The following is a 24,949-nucleotide window of genomic DNA, read 5'->3' on the forward strand; positions in this document are numbered from 1 at the left end:
ACTTGATGCAAATAAAAAATGTTAAAAACTTTTTTTTGTAGTCTAAACAATGAAATTCCTCATTTTGCTATTTCTCTAAAAAACATATTTACCGCGTAAATGCTATATCGCACCATAACCACATTAGGATGCACATTTGCTATTGCAAATCTGAGAAAACGTGTGTAATTACCTAGAAGCTGAACACCATTCCTCCTTAAGATGGTAAGCATACTAAACAGCATCGTCATAGCACCTCTCTGTCAACCCAACGTGTACGAATCACTTGCTTCCCAAATTGCTTGCGCAGTCACGCTACGGTGAATATTATCTGGTGGTGCAAATACTCGGAAGCAAAATTTTTTATGCTCACTGAGTTTATACTCGTTTCACGTTTTTCTGCAAACGGGGAAAAAGTTTCATTAATCGTGTTCAATGTTCCCTTTCGCGTGGATTGCTGTTGCAGTTGCATAAATAAGTAGTGCATTAATAAAATCCCGTCCTTCTCACGTTTCCCAGACGTAACCACCTGGATTCCGTGAAAAATTGCACAAATGCTTGCCAGGCCACAAATGAGCAACGTGGCAAAATCAGGCATTGAGTTTATACACCGTACTGAGCTAGCCCTGTGTAAGACCGTTTGGTTCGTTAATGGTTTGGGGTTTGAAAACGAAAATCCCTAGTAATCCATCAAATGCGTTGGGCACGTGATTTATTAGCAAAAAGCAGCTACCTGCATTACCCAACTGCTAGGTTTTATCGTGTTGCATGATGTTGGTTGATGTTTGAACGCACAACAAATAAAAGTGAAAACATTTTTACCGCGAGAGATTTTTTAGAGATTTTTGTCTCTTGCAGCTGAACCCACATTATTGTAAGAGTGTGAGAAAATGGTACTACACCTATCATCGATAGATGCTTCCAGCGGATGTACAAGCGGCACCTTGCCAAACAGGCTGATGAAGTGGCTGTAAGATGGCTGTATTGGTGCTGCTCTTTTATTTGAGGCTCGGTGAAAGTGGTATACTATTGGAAGATTAGTATTCCGTGCACGTTTTACGGTTTGGATTGCGGAAACATGCCTAAGCTGCGGTGGCATAGCGACAGCTCCTAAATACGATTTAATGATGTGCTGAGCAAATGGAAAACCACACGCCTTCGCCTGCTATTGTTTATTTTATATCGTTTATTTCTTATATCGATCAGAACAGATAACTTGCGTGTAAAAGGTATTTTATTACAAAGCTATTACAAGAGATAAAGCATCTGTTTTTATTGCACATGTTTTGTTGGTTAAATTCACGTAGGAACTAAGCAGCCAATACGCAGGACTGCGTTTTCTACTATGTAAGGAAATTAATCAATAAGCTTCTGGCATACAAATGCTGCCAAAGATTGTTGCGTCAATTATAAATAAATGATAAATAAGATGTATTATTGATTATTATGCGGACGTTTAAAGCATCTATTGGTTCTTCGATTATTATTATAGTATGCGCTAATGCGAGCATTTGAATTAAAATCGATTTATATATTAAACATTCAGTACTCCATATCAAGTCATTCGAACACCAGATTGCGCTTTTTAGGGAAACATTCTTATGAAAATATTTTTTCAAAAATAATGGCAGATGTTTGCAAAAATAATAACATCACAAAACATAAGGCTTCCCGCATTTAATGCGCTGATAAGACCAGAATTAAAGAACTTGAATTCAACAAAACGTAAGAAGCTAATGAGTGTTTTTGTAAATTGTATAGAACTAAAAGATAACAAAAATATAATCCAGGTAACAGATAAACTTGAATTGAATTCTTCGATAGGTTAATTAGTGGTTAAGAAGACTCTTTTGTTTTGTTCTAATAAAAAAAGGGAACATAACTTTTAGCCTAAAAATATATTCGTTATAATTATTTTTAATGAAAAAATGATTCACTTGCCTTAATGGCTCACTATCAATTGCTCCAAATTCCAATTTACATTTGTACATCTTACATGAATGAATAACATATATTTTAAAAAGTAAGTATTATAAAAAAAAAGATAACTTGAGGCAATAAATGCACGCATCTCAATGAAGCATTAAACACACAGCTCTGAAAACTAAAAACGACACTTGATTGTTCCAAATATAATACGCGTTTAATGATAATCCTTTACCACCTAATATGCTTTCTTTGCGCCAAATTCAATCCGCAAACCTTTTACTACTAGTAAATCTTTCTTAAAGCCAACGCATTTTCCATAAAAATTGGACCCGTCAAGGATTTACCAGCAAAGAAGCAAGAATGGTTGAACGAATAGATTGTTGAATAGCATGACTGTTCAAGCGGACATCATTGGGAAAGTTTAACTTGCTATACCGATGAACAAAACGGTACCATGGCGACGTTCACCGCTTCCGGAAATCCCTTTTCCTATTCATTCCAGAGTTTCTTTCAAAATTCTCTTTAGCAAGTACCCGACAATGTCCGGCTTCGGGAACGGACAAAAACTTGTCTTCCTGTTGTAGACACTGGTCAGCGGTGACCTAACTGTAGTGCCACACCAGAGTGAAGAGGTATTTGCAGTAGTAAAATTTATGCAAAAATTTTGTTTATCAGTATCTTGGTTGGCTATGCTAAAGCTCCCGCGCGCCGCCAACTATCCAACATTGCAGGGACAGTGAAGCCACATTCATTGAATTATGTGTAGTTTCTTGTGCCAAATGCCTTCGGGTGACGACGAATCCATCTAAAGCAGTGGTGGGCAAACTTTTGAGGTAAAGAGCCAAGTTTGGTAAATGATCGAGAACCGCGGACCAGGCCAGAAACAAAATAATTAATTAATTAAATCAAAAATCGCGATTGCCAATTTAGTTATATTTTGTAATTATATCAATCAAGCATAGCTCAAAGTTCCCATTATTCAAATTAGATGTAAAAATAATTCAGTTAAGCATCGGAAACAGTTAAGTGTGCAAAAATGGGATGATTGATTGCGCAAATCAATAAAGCAAGAGTAATATCGCTTTTAGAAAACCGCGTCATCTCAAGGCGCAAAAAATATTAGAGATATTTTGGGGTTTATACAAAAGACTTAATGGATGAAAAATACACGAGACAAACCTAAATGTAGTAACTATCAAAATGCTTAACGAACACGTAACGCCATGTCAGACAACAGGGTTAACAGGGTTTTTACTACAACAACAGGGTTTAGTAACAAAAACAGGGTTTTTTTCGTTTTTTTTTTTTCAAACATAACCAAAAATATCATTTCAAAAGATTAAAATCAAAGCAAATGATTTGTGTAAAGTTAAGAAGAACTAAAATAAGCTCAGTAATTTATCGCGAAAAAAATGCTTGAAGCTATTTCACTATGTATAAAACTTTGTATATGCGATTAATTGAAACGTATTGAAACAATATGAATATCAAAAATGGGGATATTGAGATCGAGTTCGTCCATTCTAAATAATCCGGCATTGCTTATTGCTATAATTAAAGTGGAAAAAGTACGACGATATGAAAAGTCATATTAAAAGATCTTCAGGAATTTAAATCCAAAAACATTCGTCCTGCTGAATGCTGCGGCGGGCCGGACGTTGTCGACTGCTGATGTAAGGGAAATAATTTAATGATTTACTTCGTTTAGAACATACAATAATAAAATAGTCAGCACATAAGCTGCGTCAGCATATTCAAGTTAGTTCTAGGGCCATAAACATGTACACTGTAAGCATTTAGCTATTTAGGCATACTGCCCGATAACTCTGATAAAAATATAATAAATAAATAAATAACTAATGGTTGCTTGGTAAGTTTTGAATTAACTGTGAAACTGTGAATTTGTGAAATAGCTTAAAGGTTTATCCATTTTGTGAAATATATTCACTAAAGTGCTGGATTGTGATATTAGCTTAGTATAATTTGATGAGTTGAGTATAAAGGGTCTACAGTCTGGTGGTACAGTCGTCAACATGCCCGTCATGGGCTCAAACCCCAAATAGACCGTGACCCCGTACGTTGGACTGACTATCCTGCTATGGTAATAAATAAGTCATTGAAAGCCAAACTCACTTCACTAGTGGGTACAAAGGCAGGCCTTGACCGACAACAGTTGTTGTGCCAAAGAAGAAGAAGAAGTTAATTTGACATAAAATATCGTTTGTCCCATAGTTAATTACATAATTCTTTACAAAGTTCATTCGTGTAGTTCGAGCAGTTCATGTCATGCATTCCAAATTAGTCAAGTAGTTTTATCTATATCCTATGTTTTAGTTCCTTCTAATTCATATGTGTTTTCTTGTTTCATATTCATATTCAAAATATTAACTGTATAAACCCAAAATCCAACATACTTTGTGATTGGTAATTTGTAAACCATTGGTTTTTGCTAAAAAATTGGTATGAAAATGTTGTTTGGAAATTTAATGTCTCCATCTGGAAATTTATTACCTTAGTTTTATACTCATGTCAACCATAGAAAACGTTTGATTTTAAATGTATCCAGGAACTAATAATTAATAATCTTATTCTGCTTATGTTGACCATATTACCTTTTAACTGTCATATATTGTAAGCATTTTTCTTTCATTCTCAGAAACCTTTCAAAAAAATGCAACGCATTGGCGGCCATATTTGTTTGTATTTAATAGTTTTTTATTAAACTCTTATCTTTACAACGTCCGTTCGTCACACATGCTTTTACGACTTTTTCATTTGATTTTTGTATTTTGCTATCGTGTTATTCTTTTAGCACACTTCCTTTCGTCCTTCTTTTATACCACAGTTTATGTAAAAACCTTAAATCAAAACATGACTCACAAACCAATTTTCAGTTGAGTATGTGACGTTTTCCTTCCAATAATGAATCGCGCATCATTTTGAATACTTCTGTTTTGTTTGTTGGTTGATTTTGATGTTTTTCTGTGTTTTATGCAACTGTTGGTTTCTCTGTTTATTATAATGTAATCCATCTATAGTTCGTGTATGGCCTTTTCTCGTGTTTGCTTAGGTCTGGACACTGTTTTCGCCACACGCTACCAAATTCCTTTGGTACTTTTAGTACTACCGTACTTTTAAACAGGTGTTTACCCATCATTTAAGCGTCAAGGTGGTATAGAAATGATCGATGCAAAAATGAACCTATTTCTGTTAGTCAATTACCATTCGGGCATGTTTGCGTTACGTGTATTTTTGATTTATGTTTGCTTTCGTTTTTTGGGGAGAAATACACTTATCGTTTATTCCTGTTATTTTATGTTACAATTCCCTCCATCTCGTTTACATACATACACACACATACACAATTAGATGAATCAACTGTATTTGCGCTTCGATCAGGTATCGTAAATATTTGCTGAAATGTTTCCCCTTTTACACCAATGCTATGAGCCGTTCACGTTTCATTGTTTCTTTTATTACAACCTCGTTCGTCGATCTAACCGACGGATACGTATCAAACACGGTTTTGGACTTGATTCAGCGAACCAAATAACAATCCTTTCAAATCTCGGGTATCAATATCTAACTATAAAACGTAAACAATAAACTTTTCTCTTGCTGATTGATTGAACATATAGTCCGTTCGGATTTACGCGATGGTATAAATAATTGTAATAATAAATCACCTACCACTTCTGCAAGAATGATTCATAGCACCTGGAAAATCAACAATTTTGATAATGAAAGTTGCCCCTATTAAAAATCACAAAGACAGAAGCTGTATAAATCTGTTATTCCTTCCACCCATCGTGCTACCTCAATTGTGTTGCAAATCGACACAACTGCGGTGATCCGTTGTGTGTCCGATAATCTTATAAAATATGTAAATACGTACTCAAATGGAACAAAGAAGAACAAAGAAGTCAATATCGAAAGGAACTCCATTTAATGGCGTACTAAACATTATCCACCATCCTTTTTGTGTGCTATTTGTTCAGCGAAACTCCGCTATACAATCGGGATGCAGTTCCAGCTTCGAGAGGCATAGGATTGCTGAGCGAAGGAAAATGCTGCAAACGGCACTTTACTAACGTTATGTCATTGCTACGATAGAAGTTGTGTCGTGCAGCACGTTTGTTCAATAAACGTTTCCCAAATTGGCAAACAGAAGCTCCCTGATAAAGCTCAACTGCAGCACCGAAACGAACGCTCTTTTGATCCACTTCAAAAATGCCCTGCTTTTCTTCCCGTCCCTTTTCCTTCTTTGTCATCTTTACTCTGCATCTGATTTACCGCATCATCGATTCGAGTAATAGAAATAATCATCGTAATTGATTGAAAACACAAGTAACTCTTTGCTTTGCGCAACTTAATGGCTTCATTTGTTTTGCCGTTACAAAATGCAACTTTTTTTTATTGATCATTCCGATAACAGATGATTTTAAATCAATCCTTTGCACAAAAAGCAAAGCATTCCATAGTTGTGAAGATTCTCAACAAACGGTAGAGTATGTTTAAAGAGACTTTGGCTTCGAATATGAAACCCAGCAACGCAAGTGATAGCAAACGCTCAATCGAATACACCAAGCGGTCTACTGAAGCATGATGTGACTACAAGTTTATTTCTTCTTGAAACATAGCCGAAAAAAGGAAAGAATCAAAAAGCGACCCGAACAATATCGAAGATTGGCCAAACTACGTTTTCTTGTGCGGTTGGTTTTGTCGATGTTCTTGCTTTCAATCGTCATAAAAGTTTTCGTTCCGGTCAAACGAGCAGGACGTCCGACAGTTTTGGAGAACGGTGAGTTCGTGTTTGCTTTGTAACCTGTACCAGTTAAGCCTTTGTTATCGGCCTTTTGTTTCTTCCATCGGCTTTGTTGATTAAGTTTTGAGTTTTGTTCGTAAATGTTTGTCCACTTTCGGTCCACGGCGGAAGAGTTTGTTGTGCGCTTGTTGATTCGTTTGATTATTTGTTTCTGCTTTGATTTTCGTGGGATTTTGTTTTGTAATTTTCCGGGTGGGTGTTTACCCACCCCTCGCCCGTTAAGCTAAGCGGCGAGTTCATCATACAAATTAACAATTATGGAATGTACGGCATTTTACCTAGTCAAGGTTACTTGGGACTTTTTCTATTGAGCAGAGTTTTTGTCTCTCACTATCGTATCGTTTATTCAATTGCAATAACGAAAAAATCAACAGTTAAAAAAATAATTCACACAACGTTAACGATTTGATGGATGGGCTTCATCTTACAGTTACAGCGTGGGCTTCCTTTCACAGTATCAACGTCTATCGATCACTTTGGCGATGCGTTTACCAACATGGCATTATCGCTTCGTTAACCTTCCCAAGGAACACGTGTACACATTTTGCAAATGGATGATAAAAATATGTTATTTTTTTATAAAAAAGAAAATCTATTCACCCTTTTGACCCCATTAGCTAGTAACCCATTTTCTAGTGCCCAATCAGAGATTTTCTGCTCGTTTCAACTCGTTTCTTTTGCTTGTCCTTTCAAAAAGAACTATTTACTGTTTTTACAGTGTCGTCAGTGGCATGAGATTAGTTCGTGTCTGTACGAGACATGTAGGTTGTAGACTTGATTTTTACATGTATTATTTACAGCATACCGGTTCACCATAACCGGTATAGTTACATAACTGGTATAGATGCTCCATGTCCTTTACCCAACTATAGCGAGCATTTAATGCTCTCGTTTTCTGAGCAATTCAACCCTGCGCGTTGTATCGTTTGTCTGTTTGTAGCCTTACTGCACCTTTTTTGGAAGTTAATAAAATCGATTTAAATTTGCTTTGCACCTATGCACTTTCATCACTTTCGCAACTTCTCATTTTCCTGCAAACAGATGCAGTGTTAAAGTGCAATGCTACATTTTCGCGTCGGCTCGAACGATCATGTCCGCAGCGTAAACGGAGATTTATATGTGTGTAGGGATTTGAGTGACTATTTTACAAAGAATATCTACCGTTTCGCCCGCATACTGGTGAGAAAATCCCATTTTTTTCATATGCTACGACTATGTTTTTTTTCTTCTTGGGGTTATGAACGCACAGATTTATCTACAGGTCCGTGCACATCATTCAGCTTTGTCTGACGGTATGCCATGCTAAACTGAACGAGCGCGCACAAACGTCGACCTCGGGAACAAGAGACCTACAGCACCTGCGACAGATACAGCTACTCTTAACTAACATCGTCATCTTCGATCTGCGCTTTGCTTGGTTCGTAAATATTGACTAACTTATCGAAACGGGGACCCCATGTGGTTAAAAAGCTATACTCATGGGGTTCATCGTCTGTACCTGCGGTGGAACAGTAGGAACAGGGAGGACAGTTTAGGTGTTGATAATCGTTTGCTGTTCGGGGCAGGTGTGGAAGATTATTATGGGTTTGGGCGATTTTTTTGATTTACCTGACTGTAAGGAACTTAGCGAGCCAGAGGTACTCCCACAACCTTCGTAGGCGTAGTTACGCAGATCGTCGAATGGCCCGGAGGCAGGGTCGATGTCGACGCGTCGTTTCCGGTCGTCCAGGAACACGTCCACCTTGCCGACGACCTGGTCGGACACGACGGCAATATCTGGACCTGTCGATGCGTTCGTAGAACGTTCAGAACAGAATGAAACATAGTTAGCAAGCGTCGTGCCCATGGAGGTAAATGAGCTTCCAATTAGATTACAAACACACACACATAACACTGAAGCAGCAAACAACGTTTGGGTGATACAGAAGAGGGCAATGCATGCTTGTGCTGTGCGCACAGCCCTCAAAACGGCACATGCAAACGAAACACGCTACTTACGTACTGGCGGTGCCTTATGTTGAACGAGCTCTGGCAGCGGACCGATCGGAATCTTGAGCGTCTTCATGTCGAACGCGGTCATGTCGTTCTCGCCGCCACCCTCGTCGCAGTAGTTGATGATGTTCTCGCGGATGTCGTCCTTGGTGGCCGGCTTCTTGTTGAAGTTAGCCGAACGACGCCGGGAGCAGGAAAAATAAACAAACAGCAAAACTGTTGCGTGTGGAAAAAAAGAAACGAAAAGAAAACTTGTCTTTAGAATATATTTCCAAAATAATGTTTAAGGCACTTCGAGACACGATTCCACTTACTAATGATCAGTAATAGGCAGGCTATTACGGCGGCCAAGGCACTGGTGCTGAATTTAAGCGCTTGTCGTTCTTTCAGAAACTCACAACTCTCGCCCCAGTACGAGTCCGGACAGATGCACTTGTACTTCAGGCGCGGCTCCTGGTTGATGCATGTGCCTCCATTTAGACAAGGATAGTCTAGACACTCGTTCCGGTCGATGCAGGTCTTGCCTTCTGGTGAGATGATCATACCATCGCCACATCTGTACCGAATAAGATTCAATCCAAACACAAGCTGTTAGCTGCTGACCAAAAAGACACAGGAACTCTCACAGTGAACATCGAGGTACTTACGCGCACTCGTACTTGTTCCACAGGTCGACACACTCGAACGGATCCGGACAGTACGCGTTCTGGCAAGGATTGTTGGAGGAACAGTAGCGGTCGATGTTCTTGGCCATCGTGGCCTGACCCCACTGTGTACCGTTGGTGGCTGGCGGAAGTGGCAAGCTTTTACCATCCAATCTGCAGAGGAACGAGAAAAGGTCATTATAAAACGACACCCAGCTACCATCATACTCGCACTTACCTTATATCGTCGATGCAACTCTTCTGATAGTCCGATTTGACATCGTACGTCTTGACGCCAGTGAACTCCGGCTTGCCACCCGCATACACACCCTCCTGCTTGTCCACCGACAACCACTGATGTCCGTCGAACGAGAAGCTCTGGTTGAAGTTGGCACCCTCACCTCCGTCCAGCTCTAGGATGGCCGCCGAGCCGTACCGTTGCACCTTCACCACGTGCCACTGACCGTCATCTACTTCGACCGCCGTCAACGCTACCTCCTGCTCCTCTACCTGGCCCGTGTTTAAGCTGTACCGGAAGTACACCTTGGCGCCCTTCAGCTCAATGATGCCGTACTCGCGCATATGCTGATCGCTGATACGGAACAGCTCGCCGTACGTTTCGCGCGTGCGAAACCGCAGCTGAATCTGCGTCGTGAACTTATCCGGCTCGAAGCTGAGCGCGTACTTCACGTAACTGTGCGTCTTGAACGTGGTTGGAGTGGTGGGCAAGCTGCAGTACGTACCCGTCCAACCGGGATTGCATTCACACTTGGCCTCGTCATAGCTACCGACACACTTGCCATGCTCGAGACACCGAGCGACCTGCGGATTCAGATCGCACACCTCCTGCGTGTACAAACACCCGGGCGCACTACCCTTAGACAGTCCCGGGTGTGACAGGTCGTACAGAATTCCGTTGTGCTTAAACTCGCGAATGCATCCTTCGAAACCGACCCCCACCGGCATGTACTGCCAGCGACTGTACGTGTAGTCAAACTTGTCCCTAAACACACCGCCAATCTGGAGCGGCGTGTTGAGATTCAGATATTCGTTGAACTGCGGCACCTTGCCCAGCGCCTGGCAGGTGTGGTCGACAAATTCGACCAGGTTGCCGTCGTCAGCTTCGGTGATTTCTGCCGTCTTGCAGAAATCGACCACCATCTTCACCTGCTCAGTGTCCCAGAACAGATCGATCCGGTGCCATTCGCCATCGTTGAGCGGATGTTTGGTCGCAATGCGTAACTCTAGCGTACCCGATCCGTAGTCGATGAGAAACCGGGGATATCCTTGCTCCAGCTCGAGTGCAATAAAGTCGGACAGCTGCTTAGACGTGTCGTCCTCTTTGGGTGGAGTGATAGGTCCGTTGTAGAAAATTAAACCATCCGGTTTCGTTGTGATGATCTCGACGCTAATGTGCGACTTGTCGCACATGTCGAGCGGTGGGTACCAGGCCCAGCCACTGCCGCGGAAGCTACGTACGACCTGCTGACAGCGGGGCCCCGTGTAGCCTGGTGGACACGAGCACTTGATACCCGACTTGGAATCGGTGCAGCGACCACCGTTCAGACAGGGATGGGATTTGCAGGTCTGCTGCTGCTTATACTCTCGCGAGCTGCACACACACTCCGCCGTGGAGTTAATCTGCACCCCAACCAGGGCGGTTTTGTTCGCATTCACCAGGCAAGGGTTCGTTTGAACCTCGATGATGCTGGTGCACGACCCGGCACAGTCCGCATTCTCCAGCAGACACTCGTCCACGTTCACCATCGTAATGTTGATGCCCACCTCCTGCTCGATTTCCTCCTTGTGCAGCAGTATCACACCGTTCAGCTGCACCGCCTTGTAGAAGTACGCGCCGTGCACGGCGAACCGCACATCGGTCAGCGGCACCGACCGGTCCTTCATCTGCACACTGAACACGTCCACATTCTTCACGTCCACGTTCAGCAGCTCCGCCAGCTTGTCCCGGAACCGCTCCAGCTTGCTGCGGAAGATGTTCTGGGTGCGATAGTTCCAGATGCGTATAAAGTCCTCATCCGTAATGCCGGTCAGCCGGATCGAGCCGGAGTTGACGATCGCCTCGTAGGATATGTGCTTCACCACCACCGACATGTTCGCGTACGATTGCTGTGCGTGCTTGCGGTCGTAGATCTTAAAACGCAGCTTGTAGCGTCCCTCGCGAGCACCGCGCCGCATCGTCACCATGCCGGATGTGTCGTCTAGCTTGAAGCGTGGATTCTCGGCCTCATCCCAATAGAACAGCTTGTCCGAGGTGTCCCAATCGTCGAGATCGTTAACGAACACACGCCCGATCGGTGTGTCCGGCGCCTGGCCTTGGTAGTTGTACACGATCACCTCCTTGGAGCCGGGCTGCATGATGTTATCGTTCAGATCACCGATCGTGATCGTTAGCGTGCTGGTGCCGGTTTGCGGTGGCGTGCCCGAGTCCTTGATAACGATCGGAATGGTGTACTGCTTGCGGTACTCGCGATCGAACGAGCCGAGCGATGAAATGATCGCCATACCGTCACCCTTGTTACTCTGCTCCACCTTGAAGGACGTTCGAATCACATCGTCTGCGTCCGGGTCCATGCGGAACTGGAACGGTGCCCCGTTGCCCTTCAGTCGGTCATCCTTGTCAACGGCGGAGATTTCGATAATCTTCGACGGCGGTGAGTTTTCCAACAGAATGGGCCGATAATCTTCCGCGAATACCGGCGCATTGTCGTTGATGTCCTTCACCAGCACGGTCAAGATGGCGGAGGCCGTGCGCGGCGGTACACCGTCATCGGTGGCCAGGATCTCGAGCGAGTGTTTCGCCATTGCCTCCCGATCCAACTCGCGCTGAATCGTCACCGTACCTTCCTGGTCGATGGCAAACTGGCGCTTTCGGTCCGTAGCACGGTTAATGCTGTAGGTAATTTTGCTCTTACCACCCTTGTCAATGTCGACCGCTTTGAAGGTGCCCAAATTTTTGCCCACGTCCGCGTTTTCGTACACAGCCGCCTCGATGTGCGGTTTCTTGAAGCGAGGCGTATTATCGTTAATGTCCTTCAGCTTCACAATCACCCACGAATGGTCAACGTGGTACTTGTCGCTCTCATCGATCCCATCGTTATCGATCACTTGTATCCGAAAGCGGAAGCCATTAATCTGCATCGGATCCTCGTAGTCTAGCGGTTGGACCACCTTCAAGCTTCCCGTACCGTCCGCGTTCTTTACCATCGCGAACTTATCCGCCCCGTAACCACTGCTTTCAATGATTTTATACTGGAAATTGTTTATCTCATCATCGTCATTCACCGTCACGGTCAGTATCGGTGCCTCGGGCAGCACACTACCGTCGGTTTCCTCCACCTCGACGAACCACTCGTCCTTGGTGAACCGAGGTGGCATATCATTCAGATCCTTCACCTTGATGGAAGCTGTCCCCGTACCCTTCAAACCTCCGCCATCGGTGGCCACTATCTGCAGCGAGTAGTCGGGCGTCTTCTCCCGATCGAGACAGCATACCGCCGTCGTGATGAGTCCCGTGTCCGGATTGATGTCGAAGATCGGCAAACCAGTATCCTCCTCGATAGCGTTCTTCTCGATCGAGTAAATCACCTTTGCGTTAGTTCCTTCGTTGATGTCGTCATAGTCTTCGGCCTTTATTGTCATCACGTGCATACCGATGGTGCCATTTTCGGTCACATTTCCATACGCAATCCCGTTCGGGAACTGGGGCGCATTGTCGTTGACGTCTTTCAGGTTGATCTGCACCTCGGTAAAGCCCACTAAACCCTCGCCCCCTTCGTCCTGTGCAAAGACGGTAAACTTCCAAGACGCTCGTCCGTGTGGTGGATCTCGGTTTAGGGGCTAAAAATTCGGGAGAAAAGGTGTGAAATGAGAACAATAGGCAAGGCAGGAAGAAAAAAGTTATTAGTTTCCATCATCACGGATCTTAATTCTTGGGTTGCATTATTTTATTAGTGGTTACGGAATGAATTTCTGTTTGACTTAATAAAGCCTACAAATATTCTGTACACTGCTGGGCCATTGCATCAGTTTTGCTTTTGGCTGGCAAGAGAAAGTTTTCCACAATTACTTGATTTAATTAAATTTATGTATTTACTTGAGGTAAAAACTCGAGTCCAGTATACCAAGCACGATGGAGTGTTCTTGTACTTTCATCAAATCATTTCGAAACCCGGCAACATGGCGCAAGCAGAAAGTAATTCAAAACTGTACAGCAAACCAGAATCCAGTGGTGCCATTGTAAAGTTTCTCCAACCGGCCAACTTTTGTTTCTGCAGACGTTTAAGGTTCTGTACCGGAAACTTAACCTGCACTTTATCATTGGTATAAAATGGCTTCAAAGGCTTCCAACGCTCAAACAATTCTAAAACAAAACGGTCTTCATTTTCCTTCGGTTTCCGATGGCAAACGGGTTGTGCACGCAACCCGCTGTACTGCTCTAGTAATATCTTATCAACCGTACGAACCCCAAAGGTTTCCCCCATTTCATTTCAATGTTGTCTGCAGTGTGGTGTTGCCGCAGTTCTCATTTTTTAATTCTTTTTCGTTCCATACCGTCCAGTTAACTGCAGTGATTTTGTTTTGTTTGTCGTCACTGGCAGACAACGTGGTGGTGGACAACGTACGCTTTCGAATGAAGAATGTTGACCTACCTTAAGCACAAATATTTCCCCCGTGGCCTTGTTGATGTCAAAGTTGCTGTCGGAGGGATTTTCGATGTCAATACCGGGCCCGGTCAGAAAGTAGATAATGTTGTTTGGTCGCTCCACATCGGCATCCGAGGCGGTAACCTGTTCGAGGCAAGGGAAAAGACAAGAAAAAGAGGCAATAAGTGGCTAAGAGAGGCAGAATAAAACCAAAAACATGGGGAAATACAAAAATTCGGAAAAATAAACGATAGGAAAAAGCTTATTTCTAAGAACTACCGAAATCGAAAAAGATTGCATCAACGAAATTCAGGACAGCCGCAAGGCGTAAGATAGCCTTTCTCAGTTTTGTTTTGCACGCTGTCAAGCTCAGTCAGCACTGTTGCGAACGTGAACGGGAAATATGAAAACTTCGTGACTGGATGATTGGCATGACCATTTGCTGGTTCGGATCGATGAGATCGGACAGAAATATAAACGTACACCTGGTGTGTTTGGGTTGGTCGGCTGGTCTTGATACAAAGCTTGGACAGCTAATTCAATTCCATCGCCTGTCAGTTGGAAAATTAGTGTTCCATTTATTACTGTAAATTTCACTGTCCGATGATGTTGTATGCTAAAGAATAATTCGTTTGGTAGGTGGTGAAATCATTCAAAATATTGTCCAGAAACACACCCATCCAAAGTAACGTGACGTTCAAGTCCAGCTCGAACCTGGAAGATGTATAGCAGCTCGAGACAGTTATGCCTTCATTAGTCCATGAATGTTGTTTCTGCCATTCTGATTGAGTTATTGCGATTACAAAGTAGCTAACTTGATCGCTGGCGTAGCTGTGATTGATTGTTGTTTGTTTTGTTATCTTTAATACAAACAAGAGATAGAGAGAGATAGAGAGAGGCAGAGAGAGATAGATAGAGAGAGAGAAAGAGAGAGAGAAGAGAGAGAGAGAGAAGAGAGACCATTTCTTCTTGATTGATCGCTGCCAACAGTATACGCAATTATTTGAACGTCATTCTAGATAAGTGTTAGTAAATGTTTAAGCCGCGTAGTTGAATATATTTACCAATTCAACCATCATGTGCTTTCCCATAGGCTTGACTCATACATTTAATCTTGTTCGTGTTACGCTCTATTCTGAGCGGTAATTCCTCTTCTTTAAGATAACACAGAGTCAATGGTGAATATTATTTTCGTTAATTCTTCTCGTAGAAGAAGAATCGTACAATTCTTCTCCTACCTATGGCAACGATCATAATTATTCTCTACGTGCTCGATACGAGAGCTGCTTGATATAGCGGTACGTACAAAACGTACCATCCATTAACTGAATAGATCTGGCTTGTCAGAAGAGTCGGACCGGCCTGGATTGAGGGTCGTTACAAACGCTTACCCCGTTTACCTCCGATGCACTGGAACGCTACGCTTGCAAAGGTAAAGAGGTTGTACGTGGTCTATTGGCTTGTAAAACAAATATCATCGTTACCGAAGCAATCACACCATTCCTTCGACGGGGCATACGAAGAAGCGAAGATAGTAACCGATCGGGAAGATGCATCACGGAAAGAAGAGCCCCGGCGAGTATATGCCGGCGCTCCGAACACGACAGGAAGCGTGGTAATAGTTTTTTTTTTATGTTCATCCGGTTTATTTATTTTTTCTTTTCTGCTCCATTCTTACAATACAGGGACAATGAGTGCCGCGCATTTAAAAACCTCTGCTTTTGCAGTGTGTTTGTTTGCCACAACGAGGGGAACAAGAGAGTAGAGCAATAAGGTGAAATAAAATGGCGTCGAGTAAATATAAAAGACCTTCTTTCTCCATCTGTACGGTCTCCATCCCTACATGAGAAGAGTAACAGGAAGAGAAATACGGAACAGAAAAGCAACCAGCACGACACAACCAGTTCGCCGGTGGTTATGTAAATTTTAATGAAATTTCATTCTACTTGATAGCTGCACAACTTTTTGTCTTCTCCTCGTTTTGATCGCTCCGTAGCGACATTTTCCTACTCAAGCATTCTTGTATTTTTCTTGGCCTGCACGCGAGTTTTTCCATTCCAAAAGTTTGTACGGCTCTCTGTGCTTTGCCGGCGGGCCGCTGCGTTGTCGCCGTTGGTGCAGCTTCGGGTGGACGAGCAAATTGCCAAATTTATGCAAACAGCTACACCATGTTCATGTTTATTCGATCTTATTTCTGGTGCAAACATTTTGTATGTTTGTGTGCATGGTTTTCAGAGTCAGATCGTCAACATCGCTTTTCCGGGAACGCGTTTATGTCAAGGACACGAATGTGGAGGTCACATTATTTATGTTTTCGGACAAGGCGTGCGAATAAGCGCAAAATACCGACGCCATCCGGAAAGAGTGTGTTATGGTCGTGTACTTATTTTAATTAAAAAGATTTCTTCTCAGAATTCATGCTTATTCTAGCGTCAGCAGTGAACCGGCCTAGCCGTTTAGCGGCCTAGCCGTGACGTTTCCGCTTCGCGAAGGCAGATGGGACAAACTCGCAATCAGAAGCAAGTTGGCCATGCGTTAATTTTGGGTGATAGCTCATAATTGGGCGGAACGCATTACACAGGAGTCACCCGACGCGGCGACTAGATGTAGCAGGTTCGCCGGATGTGCAAAGCGCCTGTAGCATTATATACAGATCTGTTTTAGCGAAATCGCTTTGCCAACGGCTTTTTTTTATTGTTTATTTGGGTGCTTAAATGTATGACAGCTGTGATCTATCAATCATCTAAGGATACGAGAGAATGTGTGAAAAATTGGGCTAGTAGTGGAGTAGCGTCATCATCCCTCCTTAATCACACACACACACACGGTCACTACCAGAACACATATAAATGTAACCAGGGTTAGAGGAGTTATTTAAACAACAAGCAACGACAATATCTGCACAAAAAGCAACGAGGACGCTTGTGGCAGCTGATTTGATTGGGAACATGACAATGCTGTACGAGAAGGAACTCGACGACATACTCGAAAGTGTTCGGAACAGGATGCGTCTTGCACCGTATGCGTAAGAACGTCAAGCCATAGTGTCTAGCGGTAGTAGCATGGTACTGTTATGAAAATATCATTGGATCTTTACCCCAAAATATCGATAATTTGAGACGTTCGATAGTGATGAGATAAAGACAAAGAGAAAAAGGGAAAGAGAGCATAGAGATAGAGAGTGACCGCAGTAAATCGATATAATTTGTAATGACGTCTTTACCCCGTCAAAAGCATATTAATATTTATCTTTCACCTCATTAGGATGCGCTCAAGAGCGAAAGGTTCCATTGACGTGTGTATGGCAGTACGTGCCATTCGATTACTGGCTTTCACCATCATCAACCAGCGAGAGCAATGGAGACATTGTTACGGATCACAAGATAAACCAGATAGAGGATGAGAAGAATCGGTCCCTTCGTTGCTTTGGTTGAGTGCACGTTGACGTTATTATCATCGTTATCATTTTCTCTCATACAATCATAGTCACGTTTCAAATGCGGCCAGCAAACATTTTCCAGCGTGCGATGCGAAGCATTGAAAAAAGGTAAAGCTGGAAGATCATGTGTGGCACAGCACGGTGCTCGGTAAATAAGATTATGATTTGCCTAGCTGAAAATGCCTTTACTTACGTGCACGGAAGCAAAAAGGACTGAAGATGATTTGGTTCGTTCACAAAAAGGAAAAAGTTTCTTGTATATTAAACGTTTATCGGTACTGGCGGCAACTGTGCTCTGTTGCTTCCATTATATTGATCCTGTTCTATGTAGCGTGGATTGATAATTTCTAGTGCACAGAGAGACGGTAGATGTGGAAATAATTTTGAGAACAATTATTTCCAAACGTATGGTTTATAAATGATTAGATTTTTGACGAAAAAAATCACTTTTTTTATGTAGCTTGAACCATAATATAAGCAATAACTCTGTATCAATCAGGTGAGGCTAGGAATACATGGAATACACGAAAGTGACGATATATTTGTAATGGCTTCCAAGCACAAACAAACTAAATTTGGTTTGTTATAGGCTGAAAAGCTACCCCTTCTTGCTATGACCACCGATGCAAACTACTAAAAGCAAGTTTATTTTAATCAGCCTCCCCATCAGCATCATCGTGTCCTCTACCGTCTACTCTAGCTGACCAGCAACTTTGTGACCGTTCAGCAAACTATCTCATAAATTAAATAAATGTTTTTCAAAGACATGCTATCCCAACAAGTAAGTGCGTCTCCACGCTGAGCTTGTGATATAGAATACAGCTTCATACGAGTCCAGATAAGTCGACCCATCCCGTTGGCCATCGTAAGCGTTTGGGTTTCGGTTTGGCCCAGCGAATGTGTGTGTGTAGCTGGTGTCATCAAGCATACCCCATTTTAATACCAAGTACCACTGGCCTAGAGGAGCCATGTAACGGTCAGAGCCATAATTGAACGTTTGAAAGCAATAAAATTGATAAGTGCCTTCCATCGTATGGAGGTTATTTATTTCACTTCACCCGAGGAAAGTGCTGCCAAAGGGCTGTTTCTCTCACACATTCACGTCCATGCGGTTGGGAGTGTCTTTTCTAAACCTTTACGAAGCTAATGACAAATACTATCTATCTTCTCAGTGCCCCTTGGTCTAGGGGAGAGGTGGAGATAGTGGAATGAGTACCGAACTCTATCCGCAGTGGGACACTATGCCAAATACGCATCGTCAGTGAGCTTGTGGGCAAAAAGTGACCTGTTTCAGCTATGAGGACACCTTTCTCTTTGATCAAAAAGCACGTCATGTGGAGGGATGCTTAAGAGCAGGATAGAGACGAGATCTATTGGTATTTAGTGTAGCATCCATTCGTTCCCAGCACTTGTGTGATCATCTTTAGAACGGTAGTTCTCAAGGATGTGTGAGAACTTTGAGTAAGGGTCTTTACTTTTACGGTGTGCGCTAGTCATGCTGGTTGAACAACTTCCTTATCACGAAGATGGAAGGTAGGGTGTTTGTCAGTATGTAACATCTGTACGGTTAACTAATAATCCACCAACATCTTGTTCGAAAACTCTGCTTTTGGTTTGCCAAAATTGAATACAATACTTTTCACTATGGGATTATTTTGTGTGGACGTCAAACAGATCGAGATGTACCTCGGGAAATATCTTGGTTTAAGAAACATCAGTACCTTTATATGCTTCCTTAACTTCAAAAGAAGCTGCGAATTTTACGATCGATTCGACATGTTTGCAGTTCATGTGTTGCGATCCGTAAATGGGAGTGCCGAATGGAGTTAGCCTGTGTGGTATGAGTGCCCCGATGGATACAGTTATAGCTTTAGTGCAACATTTTACGGCCACGTAACTGTACGGACGTGATTTTCACAGCAATGTTGGCCGTGTTCTTTTCCATTTTGTGGAACAAATTGTTTTCTTGGATTCGTTTGTTTTACTCCTTCCCAAACAAAGTACGTTTTCCGTTTCAGATGTTTCAAAAACTGTTATTGCCGCCGTTCCATGGGCGGTTTGATAAGTGAACATGGGCTCGTTCGTGGGCCATAAAACGACATGTTTGTGAAGTCTACAATTCCGAAGATCCGAAGATGAAACCATATGCTTCTTTTATCGATAGACCAGAAACAGGATAAAAGTGTGTAAGTTTGCCGGACGGGAGTAAATTTGTCGTAAAAGAGTGGAATTGTTCTTTTACGTTTTTACACCATCCACGACGTTCTCACGTACGCGTTTATCCACTCTCTCCTAAGCAATGTGGTATGGCAGAAACACTTCGTATTTCTCTCAAACACAGGAGAATACGATTTTTGGGTGAAATAATGAAACCAATTTCAGTGTACCACCACGAGCAGCACATGACCTAGGGCAAAGCGAAACGGATGGCTTTTGCCCGATGACAGTACCGAACCAGTTCACTGGCTGAATATTGTACGAGAAAGTTTGGAATCTAACTTTAACGACCCAAAAGTCGTGCAAGGGAGTGCATGTATGTTTTACTCCATGTGCCCAAGCGACTACTAAATGCTACGTAGGATAGTACGAGCAACTTTACGACAGCATTAGGTGCTTCGGCACGATCCCGACTTTTCAGTTGGACTGGGGAATAGTGTGTTAGCATTAGTGAAAAGTCACTTGACTTTTGCAAAAAAAGAATCCATTACGTATTTGCGAGCAGCTGATGGAGGAAATAATATTAAAGGGATTGTGGAAAAGGGAATGGAAGATAAGGGAACAGCTGGCATTGTTTCGGGTGTTTGATTGCATGGAGGGGATGCTCCATTCCGTTGATTAATGATTGGTGGAATTGAAAACAGCGTGCGACGCGCAGAGAGCAAAGACAGCATGTTTGATCAATGTGAAATAATTAACTACGAAGAACTATTGAGTGCATGAAAATTGAATTTGCTCGAGGAGGGTAGTTAGGAAAATGAAATTTGTGTTGCCGAGAAGCCTTAAGATTAGGAGCCATAATTTGATGACTTTATAACCAAAGCTATATGGAGTTTCTAAAATGTTTATTATAACGATACCGAAAAGGCTCCATCAAATCATTATTCCTGTTTTCATTTCAAAGGCAGACGTCATAAATGTTTACGCTTAAAGCTTTTTTGTCTTTTTGGAGAACTGAACTTCTTTCTAAAATAACTTTAAAGATTTAACATGTCACATTTCATACACCTAATTTATCAATCATGATTGAATAAGTCTGCTTGCCGTGGCAGCTGAGAGTCTGGAGGAGTGGCAGCTGAGTATCATTTTCCCAGTCTTCAAAAAGAGTGACCGGCTGAAATGCTCGAATGTTAAGGGGTCCGTAATGCCACCTACAAGATTTTGTCCTAAATCCTGTTCTGTCGACTTGCACCCCTAGCCAAAAATTTCGTCGGCAGCTACAAAGTGGGGTTTGTTTGAGACAAATCAACCACCGACCAAATTTGCACTCAGATGCGACAGATCCTCCAGAGAGAAGAAAAGCGCCGAGACCGCTACATCTCTACGCATCACCTGTTCATCGACTTCAGGGCGACCTGGAACATGATGCAGCGGCACCATTTCCTTGGGAAGTGAATCAGGCTGTTAGAGACCTCCATGAATGAGGTTGGAATCGTTCGAACTTCACAGGGGGCAAGGTGACGGACTCTCCTGTCCGCTCTTTAGCATCGCCCTGGAAGGTTTCATTCGGAGCGCGGAGCTAGACAACAACATCCGTGGCACGATTGTCTAATGTATTGGCTTCATGGATGACATCGACATTATTGGCAGAACAACAGCAATTGTGTGTCAAGCGTACATCCAACTCAAACGCGAAGCAGCAGGAATTTGATAGAGAATTAGTTGACAGTGACAGTGTATCAGTTTACAGCGACTATCTCGAGGAAGTAAAAGAGTTCTGCTATCTCGAGACAGTCGTTACTTCGGGAAAACGACATCAGCATCGAAATCCGGAGACGCCTTATTCAAGGAAATCGTGTATACTATGGGCTTCACTGACTGCTGAGATCCAAAAGACTTCGATCCCGTACGAAATGTGATGTATATCGCACATTGATTCGCCCGGTGGACCTCTACGGTGGTCCTCTACGGACACGAATCCTACACCATCCGAGCGCAGGTGTAAAAGGTTAGACTTGATGTAATAACGGCAAAACCAACATGGCTATTTTTTAGCATTCGCAGTTTCTCTGAATTTTCTACACATTTCCCGCATTGTTTTTTGCATTTTCTACACAAACAATACATTACAAATCCTGCGCCAGGTTGATGTCTTGTAAATAAACAAACAAACAAAAAACAGCAAATGCACAACAAGTCCACACAATGAGCCAGACAGAAAAATACATGCAAACCACTCACAAAGACATGCTGCCTGCTCAAGAAAACACAAACAAATGATGAATCCTGTTGCGCTGCACAATGGGCGGGGCTGTGCTTCCCCCAACTGTCCGCCCGCGGCCGTTTGCCATTTTGTATTTGCAGTGCAAATGCACTGGGCAAAATATGTTACAGTGTAACCAGAACGTGTGCACTTTTTGTATTTGTTGTTAAATGGGAACACCGTACATCGTACATTTTCCATACAGCACAAAATTTCATTTCAACGAAGCATGTTGTTTGTTTGGCGTATACCGTTGTTTCTCTATTGAAATATTTTCTAATCGAATGCGTTGACGCTTGCTTTCTTTTTACTTCAGTGTCGTCTCACTTGCTAGTCTTATATGAAATTGTGCATACTCGGAAGCGTTGTAATGTTTATGCAATATTTCTATGGATGCATTGTTTTCTGAAACTTCTGCACGACATAACTAAAAAACATTTTAGGACGGTTGTGCTGCTTGTTGTATTGTGTCACTAGCAGACGGTAAGCACGGCCAAACAAAGCAGTACAGTTTAGTGCTGGTGAATATTCTTCATCTGTGCACTTCAGCACTAATGTTTCGCATCGTGAGGCAAATGCAGTGCGCCATGTACAGTAGCGAGATTTCAATTGAATAAGTACATGAGGAGACAAGCTTGCTTATCCGGCGACAAGCAGCAGAAGAAAAAAAACACATATATAATTGTATAAACAGCATTTCAAGCGTATAAGCTGGGGAAGATTTTTTTATAAAAAACACAAGATTTAATTGGTCCACCGGAGTGGAGTAACACTTTGAGGACAACGGCAAGGAGCATGTAAGCAGTGATTTTGTACGTTTTTTTTTTCTTCACATAATTCAGCATGATGCTCGGTGCATCTGTTTCTAATATCAGACGACACTGACAAGAGCGTTCCACAACGGAACGTCTTACAATGCACAAATGTGTACGTATGTCCAAGCTAAACGAAGCGTGAAATGCTGCGGAAGTGTAGCCCTAGGGAAAGAGCAGCAAGACACACAATAATAAAATATTACGATGGAATTAAAAAAACATGCTATCTCTTTATGAAATATTTATACCTCAATTGTATTCCGAAGAGATCCGGAAAATTTTCTACATGATTGTTTGGTATTGTTTGATTTTTTACACTTGCTAAATGAAACAATCTTAATACTTACGTTTATCACTATAGTATCAAAAGCAGATAATTTCGTACGAACAATCGTTATAATAAAATCATCAGCAAGTCTTCCTGTTCCGATGTTATGGCTTCGTATTTATTTCCCTAATGGTAAGTTTACTTTGAATGCCCCAAACTATCTGAAACAGCTCGTTAACAGTCATTGGAGCCAGTGTTGGAGCTGGTCATTCGCCATTAAAAGTCAATAGAGTTTGCACGGTTCACCTTCACTGAAGTGACAATAACCATTACCGCCTGGACAGGTAGGAGTTATCTTAACTATCTGCACACAGTGCAGTTCAGATGCGATGGCAGGATAGTAGGGTGTTCCTTTTTCCGGAAAGTAGATCCTGCTGGTGTCTAAGGATCCCAAGGGACATTCGTAGGTCTTGTAGGATGGTTCCCCACGTACGCGCCTTCCCCGCTCATCCCGCACCTAAACCAAAAATAAAAGCGTAACGAATCTTATCGAATTGCGCTTTTGCTTCGAAGCCGAAACCACTGGCACACGAAATAGATTTCGGGTCCGATTTGTGGTAGTGGTTGGTGTTTCCACTTTGACAGAAATCATGGGGTTCGGTTTCGTTTCGAGCTTCCGTCCCTGGTTGGCTGGGCAAATAAAACGAACCGAAAAGGGGAGGTATGATGGTTTCGGCGCTCTTCTGCGACTCCCTGTGATGTTTCTTTCATTAGCTATATCGGTAAATGAGAGCACCGGAAATTGTGTTACCGGTTTGTTTCTAACCGAGCCGCAAATGCGCGACGCGAGGGGCAAGACGGGTGGAAAACGGGCTGACCGTTGATTCGAACGGGTATTTTTCCGGTTATTTCATTTTCGTAGGCGACAGCGTATCATAGTGAGGCAGAGTCTGACCCAGGGGGAGAGTGTGTGCAAGGAACGGTGGATGGTTACTTAGTTGCCATCCCAGTTTTCAAAGACCGGAAAACGATGTTAAGATTTTCAGTCGACGGCCTTCAAACGCTCCGTTACCGCTCCGTGCCCTTCGGTACAGATTAATATCTACGCTCCGATGGCGTGCAAAAGCAAACGTGACGGCGTCTGTCGCCCTGCGGTGAAAGATAAAACATCAACCGAAAAGGCCGTACTAATGTAACCATCGGCCACATCACTGGATGGAAGATGTCCTTCTCGGGTGAAACGAGCAGACCGTATCGGGTTGCGAAGAGACGAATTCTCTAGCGGGCTGGACATCCCCGCCAGCTATTACGAGCCGCCAAAGTATTACGTTGTGGTCTTACGGAGGTGAACTTTACGCCCTATCCCAAAAGCCGGCAAATAGCAGTTGAACGAAAAGTTTTAGCGCTGACACAGCACGAACTCTGGACGAACGAAGTAGTTGTACTTGTTTGTTCTTTTCCGAGAACCAGGCTTGGTTTTCATGATGGCAAGCTTTTGAACATTCTTTCCGTGCGGTAAGATCCATTGGTCAACCATGCCCATAAGGCTGGTGACAAGAGGCTTGGGAAGAATCGTAAAGTTGAAATAAATTATTCATTGTTTGCCAAACATCGATCCGAGAAGAAACCAGTCTGCAACGATAGTGGTAGCTCAGAGAGCAAATCTAAAGTGAAATTAAAATTGTATACCAGTTAAGCAGGTTATACATCTCGGGACTCCTTCGAGTCACAATAGCCGGAATTGGTGTGCATTCAGTAAAATTTTAACACATTTTTTTGCACTGAAAATGAAATAGTTTATGGATCGCTTAAAACGATTCGATCGATTTATGTTGGATTTTAGTAACTAATGCTCAAATTTTATAACACTACCACAAGCACGGGTTTTGTTGATTGGGGTCAAGAGAAAATGGGATACCAAATTTCCGTTTAAATTCTTATGCTAATCAAGCCAACAAGTCAGCTTAACACAAC

The 24,949-nt window shown here is 42.7% G+C and overlaps 1 protein-coding gene across 4 annotated transcripts in view; it reads right to left on the bottom strand.

Moving 5' to 3' along the window:
• Positions 1-4,601: 4,601 nt before the first annotated feature.
• LOC120900529 (neural-cadherin-like) overlaps positions 4,602-24,949 on the bottom strand; it is a 267,774-nt gene continuing 247,426 nt past the window's right edge. For 3 of the 4 annotated variants that reach the window (XM_040307637.1, XM_040307636.1, XM_040307635.1), the window contains 7 exons: positions 14,040-14,177; positions 9,608-13,227; positions 9,373-9,543; positions 9,040-9,281; positions 8,732-8,941; positions 8,342-8,515; positions 4,602-8,231 (listed from right to left, as the gene is read on the bottom strand). In XM_040307637.1, coding sequence (XP_040163571.1) covers positions 8,113-8,231; positions 8,342-8,515; positions 8,732-8,941; positions 9,040-9,281; positions 9,373-9,543; positions 9,608-13,227; positions 14,040-14,177 — 4,674 coding nt within the window. In that variant the 3' untranslated portion in view covers positions 4,602-8,112. The remainder of the gene's footprint in view (positions 8,232-8,341; positions 8,516-8,731; positions 8,942-9,039; positions 9,282-9,372; positions 9,544-9,607; positions 13,228-14,039; positions 14,178-24,949) is intronic. The other variant, XM_040307639.1, reaches the window with a different exon arrangement.

The sequence above is a fragment of the Anopheles arabiensis genome, chromosome 3, assembly GCF_016920715.1.
Source record: "Anopheles arabiensis isolate DONGOLA chromosome 3, AaraD3, whole genome shotgun sequence".
NCBI lineage: Eukaryota > Metazoa > Arthropoda > Insecta > Diptera > Culicidae > Anopheles > Anopheles arabiensis.